The 9,486-nt window shown below is 32.4% G+C and overlaps 1 protein-coding gene across 1 annotated transcript; it reads right to left on the reverse strand.

The window, feature by feature from the left end:
• Positions 1-1,220: 1,220 nt before the first annotated feature.
• On the reverse strand, positions 1,221-8,286 carry LOC134846453 (glycine receptor subunit alpha-3-like). Its single transcript, XM_063863811.1, has 6 exons — positions 7,939-8,286; positions 6,625-6,900; positions 5,977-6,242; positions 4,738-4,867; positions 1,818-1,994; positions 1,221-1,604 (listed from the first exon to the last, which is right to left on the reverse strand). The coding sequence occupies exons 1-6, from the start codon at positions 8,218-8,220 to the stop codon at positions 1,353-1,355; spliced, it is 1,383 nt and encodes a 460-aa protein (XP_063719881.1). The 5' UTR covers positions 8,221-8,286; the 3' UTR covers positions 1,221-1,352.
• Positions 8,287-9,486: the final 1,200 nt, after the last annotated feature.

A 9,486-nucleotide genomic window follows, 5' to 3' on the forward strand; every position in this document is an offset into this window, starting at 1 on the left:
AGGTTGTTCAGAAAATAGTAGAAAATATTTGTTTGATAGCACTTTTAAGCGCTGCTCTTAGGAAAAAAAGCAGCGAAAAAGGACGTTTTCAACACTAAAATATGGCTAATAAAATTTTCATTTGTTCCCTGTAAAAGAAAACAGAAATCCTGTCTTTCCAAGACTGTCGTTTTCAACTGAAACTTTGAAAACAGATTGTTGTAAAGCAGTTGAAAACATGTTCATGTTGATAGATTCCGATTTTTTACAAGTTTTTACAATTTTGCTATTAACTGCAATGAGTGAATAAAAATTGTAAGAAACGATTTTCATGGCATCTTCCTTATATTAAAAAGTTGAAGCCATTCAGTAAATTCGACCAAAAAACTGCATATTTCTAGTGCCATTTTTTAAACACAGTTAATTATACAGGGTTGAAGCTGAGCTTCGTATCACTTGCGATACAAAAGTGAGTGACTATGATTACCATCAAATCAAAAGACGAAACAAACCGTTTTTTTTTGTCAAAAAAAATTGCAGAAAGGACAAAAAATGTTGGAACAAATCAACTGCACCAATAAAACTTTACAAACAGTTTTCAAAATGTTTAAAAGAAACCAAATCTTTCCGCGGGACCTAAGCCGACAAAACACAGCAGACACGAGAGTATATAACATTCCAAAATTTTCAGTTTCCTACTGGAATCAAACTTCTGGGGTTTGCCGTCTCAAATATGAGTGTTACAGAACACCAAATGCCCAGAACACTACATGCATATAAGAAGAAATCAACTTCCAAAAATTTTTAATGAACAGCATGAAAAAAAAATCCAAACAAAATTAGGCAAAACTCCTTGGAATTCAATTAAAAGCCTAAAATCGGAAAAATATATATATATTTTTAGTTTGAGTAGTCAGTGCCCGAGTTTTAGAAGAATTGGTGCTACGGCAATTAAATTGGACAAAAATGCAGACAAACAGAGGTCCGACAAAGATTTTTTGATGCGCGGACAATTTTCGGCTGACACAAAAAATAACAGCTCTTGGCCCGATTGGAACCAGAAACCCTTGTTAACATAGGCAGGTGCGTTAATTGTTAAACCGAAAGAAGCGTCTGTATTATGTTCTCTCATTCTTGTTTATAGTCTCCATTTCATACTCTCCAATTCATATTTCCATCTGATAATTTTACAACACTTTTTACTTTTTGAAAAACTCATTTTCTCAATTAATCAAACCAGTTAATCAAAAATATTTTCGTATCAATCAATAATACTTTTTTAATCATGCGCTTAGCTTCAATACTCTTTTAATCTTTGCTTGGTTTTGTGACTTCTACCATCTTCACTTACACTTTCTAGAAAAGTTTTAGTTTTATGAAATGTTTGGCTGTGGGTCACTTTCATTGAAGGTTTTATCTGCGAAGTACTTGGATAGAGTAAAGAACAAACAATTCCACGCGACGAAAGAAATCGGAAACGCTATTCTGCTGATTCTATCGGGGCCATCCATAATTGATATAAGATCTGACTTTTGTTCCACAACAGCTTTTGTGATGTCTTTTGAAATTTGCGGGTTGGAGGGGAACTCGCCATTGCTGCTCCCAAAAAAGTCAGCAGATGTTTCCTAGAAAAGAAGTTTGAACATAATTCAGTTTCAATCTACCTATATTGTGATAAGAAAAAGACTAAACATGATTATAATTTTTATTTTTAATGGTAACACAGGAAATTTCATTGAAGTATAGATCGAATGTTCATCCAGTAAAATTAACTCCCGATTTGCCAAGATTGTTTTTGAGCTTACATTTAAAAACTTTGTAGTCAAAAAGTTACTCACTTCTTCCGGCTTAGCTCCAGATGCTGCGTTCAGTTCATTGTGTCCAAATGTTTTCAGCTGAATTGAGTCCTGATTTTTTTTTCTAATGATTCTCTTCATCGCAAAAGAAGCTACCAGAGTTTCGACCAAAGAAGCCACGTTCAATAAAAAATTCATAATCAGATAACCATCGATTATCTAAAACCAGATATATGAAAATAACACAAAAAAAACAAGTTGCGACCATTTTTAGAGTTGGATCAATTATTGGTTCAATTAAAAGAAACGACACGTTTCATTTTTAATAACCAGAAAAATACCCAATATTCTATCTGCACCTAGAACTCAGTAACTGTAACTAGAGATTGTTAACTCAAACTCTATATATAAATCTGATTGATGAAAATATTTAACTGTGTAACAGAAGCTGTAATATTTTAGTTGTACTCCTTTTAGCTGTTTAACAGAAAACTGAATCAGTTGCTTTTGTGCACAAGAAAAGCTAATTAGAGCTCAAAAATTAGGAACCAAAAAATGTGAAATAATTTGAGGTTATCATTAATTCCCCTTTGGTTGACCTAAAAAATTTCTAAAGCGATTTGGTGCCAATATAAACTAACTTTAGGGAGCGCGCACCACAAAAACGCGAGCTTTCGAAAAACGCCAAAAATCAAACTTTTTGGATCGTTTTTTTCTCCCGCGCAAAAAATATAAGAGGCGGCGAATTATGAGAGCTCGCGTTTATTTGCACTTACTACCTTTTCACTCAAACCAGAATTTTTTGTGTTTCTCCTCCTCGTAACTTTTCCCAAAAACATTCCTGATAGTGATTTTGCAACTTTTCATAATATGTTCTTTTGTTTTTGCTGACAAATTTTTTGATTTTTCATCATAATTGAAATCACTTTGTAATTATCAATTAGCATTTTTTTATAAGCAAAAACAAAACGGACTTGAAAGCACCTGCACCCAGCGCTCATAGATCATAATCAATTATTTTATCATTTTATGGTCCTTATCTATAAAACTAAAAAGTAACCGATTATAATCCATTAAAAATGGAATGAATTCCTAATATTTTTATGTCACTATAATATGTTTTAATCGATTACATCCCATTGAGAATAGATTATAATCCTAACATTTTTGTGTCAAAATAATTCATAATAATCAATTATAATGGAATTTTTGAGGGGTCACTGATGAAGTTTAAACATTTTTTAAAAAAAATCTTATTTCCTTTTTAGTGCAGTTGCTACCTGCTACTTTTCATAAATTGTTACATTTCACATTAGAAATTATGTTTTAATTCTCTAATTTTTCAGTTCCTTGCAGTTTAACACTTTAAATTACCATTACAACGCCACTCCATGGTTTGGTGTTCTGAATTCCTAGCCGGGTACTTTCAGCTAAAACGAGAGGAGCTAGGAACTCAGAACAGCCATTTTCTAGGAAATCCCAACAATGCTAAATTGCTGTCTGAGGATCCCACGGCACATTTTCTTTCGCCAAAAAAGAACTGAAACCGGGGATTCCTCATTTGTTTTGGGGATTCCTATAACAAAAATTGATATAGAAATAATTGGCTTTCCCTGACAGTGTCATGGACACCCCGGTGATGTCTGGGGTTCCTGACTACATTTTCTGGAATTCCCAATAAAAAACTATTACAAGGGTCAGGTACTGACCCAGTTAAAAAGTAACATTCAAAAGAAGACCGGGAATAGTTCAGAGGTGGAACTAAACGGGTTCAGGCTTTTCGTTTTCGGATCGAGTTTTGCCATAAAATACATACGCAAATTGCGTATTATGAAATTTGATTAAACTTGACGCAAATTTTTCCACCATCATTTTTGACCTATGATTAGCCCATTTCGAGTGAAACTTGGTTGAAAAAAAAAGTCCGGATAATTTAAAACAGCACTGTACATCAAGAATCAACCATAACAGATACCGAGGTTTAATGTCAAGTTGACGTTAAATTGGTTCTAAAATCATATTTTTATTTCAGGCTTTGATTTATCTTACTAATATTAATATTGTAGTTCAGAGTTGTAAAAAAACAATTATATTCAAATTATTCAAAAAAAAATTCTTACCACAACCGCCATCCGCACGGGGACATGGGGTTGTAAGGTTTGAATCCTCCCTGTTTACCACAACCGCCATTCTCCTTCGTCCCCCACAGGGGTTTTGGTTGGACGGCAGTTTACCTCCCCCTGCAATTCCCCCGCCCCAGTTTAGTACCACCACCGTCCATTTTATCCAATCCGCCACCCCCCCCCCCCCTTTTACACCCTTTAGAAGAAAATTGGTTTTAAAAACTGGGGGCGAGCAGTGTGATTGGTAAACTTAAGAATAAAACATAGGGACGGGATCGTTGAACGTAATTGATAATTCGCCTGTTTTGCATGCTTTAAGTGAAAGACATGGCATTAATTTTGCAAATTTCTTGCAGAATTTGCAAAACTTCTGCAAAAACAATCGAATTTAGTTTTGAAAAGAAAGATTATAATCGGTTATGATGGATTGTCTTGACAGAAGTAATCAATATCAGTGCCAAAAACAATGAAATATTCCTGATAAAAATGGATTATAATATTTTTTGTACCCAAAAAACATCGATTATAATGGCAATATAATCAATTTCGTGGTCTAAATTTTAAATCGTTAATGGCTTATAATGATTTTTTTCCATTAGAATCTATAAGAATCAATGGGCGCTAGGTACGGGCAGTCACTTAGGAAATCAGAGTCAAAACATTTCAAATCAAATATTTAACTAAGCAAACTTTCCTTGTGTCATTTTATACAGAGTTTTGTTTCCTGGCAAACCAAATCTGGTGCAAACATTCGTTTTAGCAAACTAAGGTTGACAAAAAAATAAAGAAAAATAAAATAAAATATTTTCATCTGGAGAAAGCTACAGTTTTTATCGTACCTTGAACTCAGTCGACTGGGGAAAGCTCTGATCCTCGCTAGTGATGAGGATGATTTGCGCCATGATGAGAGCGATGCAGATATTGGCCCTCTCGGGTAAATCAGAAGGATCTATCCACAGCACAGCCCAGCTAAAAATAGAAACAAATGTTGATTCTGAAACCATGTCGTTAAATGTTATTGTCGTTTTTTTTTCGAGCCATGAGTAGTTCATGACTACGTTTGCAAACCATTTCAAAACCAGATCTGCAAATCAATTGATGGTTTTAAAAAGATGGAGGGTGTGAAAAAAATATTTGTATTCATTTCAACTTCTTGCTTTATTTTAAGGTTAAAAATTGCTATTTTGTTTATGATAATGTACAATCAGAGCATTTGGTTCATGAAGTTGATAAAGATTGGGTATTTGATTTGTATGCATATTAAATAAGGTGAGCAAATGAATAAGAAAAACAAAGCAAACGATTTTAAGAAAAAGTAAATACAGTGATCAATTTTAAATTAAAAAAGACGCTAAATTTCAATATACATGCTGAACTAAAGTATTCTTCACAAAAAAAAAACCTTTATGGCTTGATTTTTTTGGTGTATGAGTATCGCAAAACTGCTTTTGTGAAAAACTTTTACTTCATATCATGAACAAAATTTTTAGACTTTGTACGTTTTTTTTTCCGGAAAATTCAGATCAGCAATGTACGAGAGCTTTATTGTAATAAAAATCGATTTGAAAAACATTTTCAGCGTTTGTGACTATATTTGAAACAAGACTGACCGTAATATCGCTAAGCCTTGGAATGTTTAAATTAGCTTTTTAGACCATTTAGCTAGTTTTAGATGAATTTTGAATTATTTCTGAGCCGGGTTGTACTGCCGCCATCAACGAGCTAATGAAAAACTGTAAAAACTGACCGGGTTTTGGGTATCAGAAAACAACAAAATGGTAATATGCACCACACAATAAATCGCAAAACTTTTTGCATCCGTAATTGCAAATTTTTTCTGAAAGCTTTTTGGAATGGAATTCAAAGACAAACATCAAAGATTAGATACATAAATGAATGTTTTTTTGTTTCATATTTAAAGTTTATGAAACCTTCTATTTTCAAAATTGAATTTAAACAACTAATTCGACCCTCTTGTTAATGAATTTAAATTACATATGTCGGCTTAGATTTGGTTATGTAGGTTTAGTTATACAAGAAACTGTTCAAATTAATTACATTGGCGAGATTTGACTAACCTCAGTACGGTTAAGACCATGTTTGGTACGAAAAGGGTGAGAACATAGAACAATGGGTTTCGAATCATCCGCAAAACTAGAGCATGTTCCATATAGTATGTAAGATTCTCATTTCCAGCGGAATGACTTCTGAAATCTCTCGCGTAATCGAGATCGTTAAACCGTAAGTTACCAATGATTTGATCTGGCTTCATAGAGAACTGTTGCTCAATATTTTTGATCATTGCGTCTATGTCGACATCAATTTTGTAGACACCAATCAAAATCTGAAACAATTTTTTTTTTTTTTTCATTGTTTGTAAGTATGTTTTTCAAACTTTCAGTTTAAAATTGTTTAAATCAAACTGTTTCTCTCACTTCAGATATGAAAAAAACTATTTTGCCGTTTGTGTTTCAATGACTTAGCTATCCCAAACTAGCTGATTAAAAAACTTCATAGTTTTCAGACTCTTAGAAAAAAGTTTTTTGATAACTATTTATAAGGTCGACTGTGTATGACCGAAATGTCGAAAAGATTTGAAAAACGATAATTTGCTCACTATAAATCAATTTAGTGCTAACAAAAATTCAAAATGCTTCAATAACATAAATTCATTGTTAAAACATTCAATTCAGAAAAATTTGATTACGCTTTTCAGTCGCACTTACGGCGCATTTGTGCTGATCAAATGGGAAAAACAGCAAATCCATTTCGCACGAGAAAGTGTATCGTCCAAATTTAGACACATGAACTTCTCCATTCCTTCCCAGGAACACCTTACTGCTGGCTTTTGATTCTTCAACTGAGACTAATGGGTCAAAAACGAGGTCCGGCTGCCAGATATTTTCCAAAAAATCAGCTTTGAATTCTAACTCAGATGAATACGTCCAACTTTCCTGACTGATGGAAAGATAATCTCGCAAGCAAGGATCATTCCATTTCGCCTAAAAAACGGTTTAAAACTTATCACATACTACATTATTTTATAAAAAAAAATCGCAATTCTGAGAAAATTTCACAACTTTTTTCATGTTTTCATTTTTTTCTTTATAAAATTGAAACCTATTCAATGAAACTTTGTTGCTTTAAACAACGAAATGCTAATGAATGAGCTGACAATATTCAAGAAAAAAGTTTTCAATCACAAATTGGAGAAAAAACTTGAAGAAAAATCTACTTAGTACTGAAAAACTTAGGGTGTTATTGTTCTGACCACTTGACCAAGGCTTTTTTATTCTCTTTTCTAAGTTTTTTAAACAAGTAATTGAGGTCAACTGTGGGAACACGTTAACGTTTTTTTTAACCGCGATTCGATTGCCAAAAAAAGCCTCACTTTCGAAAAAACGGAGTCTAAGTTTTTCCGTTTTCAGATAAATTTGTGTGCGGATTGGACAAGTAGCTTACTTAATTTCTCGCTTTAAGTTAAACCAGCAATCAAAGTTCCTAATTTGCTTTTATTTGTTTAATTCAAGCCCCTACCTTCACCTAGAAAAAAAAATCACAGAAAAAAGGCATTTGTTCGATTCTTTTTATCTGAAAACTGCTTTGCTCAGATATTATGGTGGGAAACTAGAAATCATGGCAACTAGGTATCTTTGTTTTGATAAAGACTTGTCGCAGAAAGACGTCGTAACTGAATTCAACAAAAACTTTGGACGGCAAAAAACAATCTTTAATGAGAACCATTAGCTACAGTTTATGACAATTCTCACAAATTTGTTTTTTCTGATTCTTCTTCTACCAGAACAAGATAAATTTTTGCCAGAAGAGCCCAAAATTTCATCGTTTTAGATATCACTCTGAGTTTTAAATTTTCAATATTTTAAAAAAAAAACTCAAAATAGGCTGGGTCGCAAAAAGAAAAAAAAACAAACAAACAAAAACTATATTGAACAGATCAACTTTTTGTTTTAAATACTAAAAATCTCACTTTCTCTTTTCCACTTATCGTTATGATTAATTAAAGTAGAAAGAAACCATACCGTTACTATTGCATCAAAAGAGAATATTTTCTCAATCTCAGAAACTGTTCGCATTTTCTCAATGTGGAATCCAAACGTCAATTTAGGCTTCTCCGGCTGCATGTATTTGTTGTAATCAGCCTTGTATTTCGGAGAGTGGGTGGTGAAACTATCCGGATTTAATGAGACACTTCTTCTTTTCGGATTGTTTTTCATTGAAGAAAGAGACTCGTTTTTATCAGCAAGTAAATAAGAGTAACTAAGAATAAAAATGAAACAAAAATTAGTCAAATTTGCAAACATTGTTTCCGGTTAGTTGACGCAAATTGGAAAAAATGGATTAGAAAAACAGGGAGAAGGACCAAAATAACGACCTGTTGTTGATCAGAAGTATAGATAAGCTGTTCTAACAAACTTCTTCTAGTTTAATAATTTTTGAAAAAACAGTGCTGTGGTATACATCAGGAGTTTTTCAGAAATATAACTGCAATAAGCAGTTTCACATCAAATGATGACATAAATCCAGGGCAAAAATTTTGAATTATAAGAAATTAAAATGAATCAATGAAGTTTAATTTCAAGATGCTGTTTTTTTAGTTAAAATGTATAAATACCATGTGATTTTGATTTACTAGTTTACCAACAACCTCTCCATCGCTCTCAGTCCAGTCCTGGAACCTGATAGACAAAATTTTAGAAATGTTATGTTTCCAAAATTTTTTAAATTGAAATTAAAGGAACCAACTGTTTCGCCTCTTTCATCGGGAAGTGGAAGCTAATCTAAGTTTTCTCGGTCTAGACTAAGAAAGATATGAAGCTAATCTAAGGTTTTCAAACAAACGTTAAGATTTAAATCGGTGAAACGTAAAGTTTAATGGCCATACTTGCTTGCCCACTAAACGGTATATTACGCTCAAAATAATTCATTTCTTTACTCATTTCTTTATTGCTTAGCAAATTTCAAGAATTAGAAAACTAGGAATCATTTCTAACTTCAACAACTCTTAACACTGTTTACTTATTCAAATCTGACGATTTCGGGTCTTATCTGAGTAAATCACTCTTTTTTGATTCTCGCATTAGTTATGCAACATAAATCTTTTAACTACTTTTGAATAAACTCAACCCAAAATCTCTAACTTGAATCTTATCACTTCATCAGTAAGAATAATATCGTGCTTATATATATATATATATATATATATATATATATATATATATATCTTAGTTTTTCTATTTGAACTCTCGTAAAAGATTTTCTCACGAATGGTTCATGGATTCGAGTTTTCCGTTTTTGATTCGCCACTTTTCAACCAAATTTTTTTTAAAACAATGCAAGAGTTGTCCATTGATTTTTTGAGAAACTTGAGATTTATATACCAATTGTTTGTTTATTTGATAGTATATACTTGAGCACTGAACAAACTCAGATGTTTTAGTGTTTTCTTCTTCTTTTTTAAATTTTAATAAAATTGGGCAAGCAAAATTAAAGACAAAAATTTGATTTAAGATTTTCACTACTGATGGTCCATTTTTTATGTGAACTTATTAACACACTTTACCCTCGTA

Source organism: Symsagittifera roscoffensis, chromosome 5 (genome assembly GCF_963678635.1).
Source record: "Symsagittifera roscoffensis chromosome 5, txSymRosc1.1, whole genome shotgun sequence".
NCBI classification, from domain to species: Eukaryota; Metazoa; Xenacoelomorpha; order Acoela; family Convolutidae; genus Symsagittifera; species Symsagittifera roscoffensis.

Bases quoted from the DNA above. Each gene is read 5' to 3' on its own strand.
- LOC134846453 (XM_063863811.1), bottom strand. From the start codon at position 8,220: ATGTTTGCAAATTTGACTAATTTTTGTTTCATTTTTATTCTTAGTTAC. The intron at 6,243-6,624 runs GTAAGTGCGACT...AAATTGTTTCAG, and splicing joins TTGATCAGCACAAATGCGCC to ATTTTGATTGGTGTCTACAA. The intron at 1,605-1,817 runs GTGAGTAACTTT...CTTCTTTTCTAG, and splicing joins CTGGAGCTAAGCCGGAAGAA to GAAACATCTGCTGACTTTTT.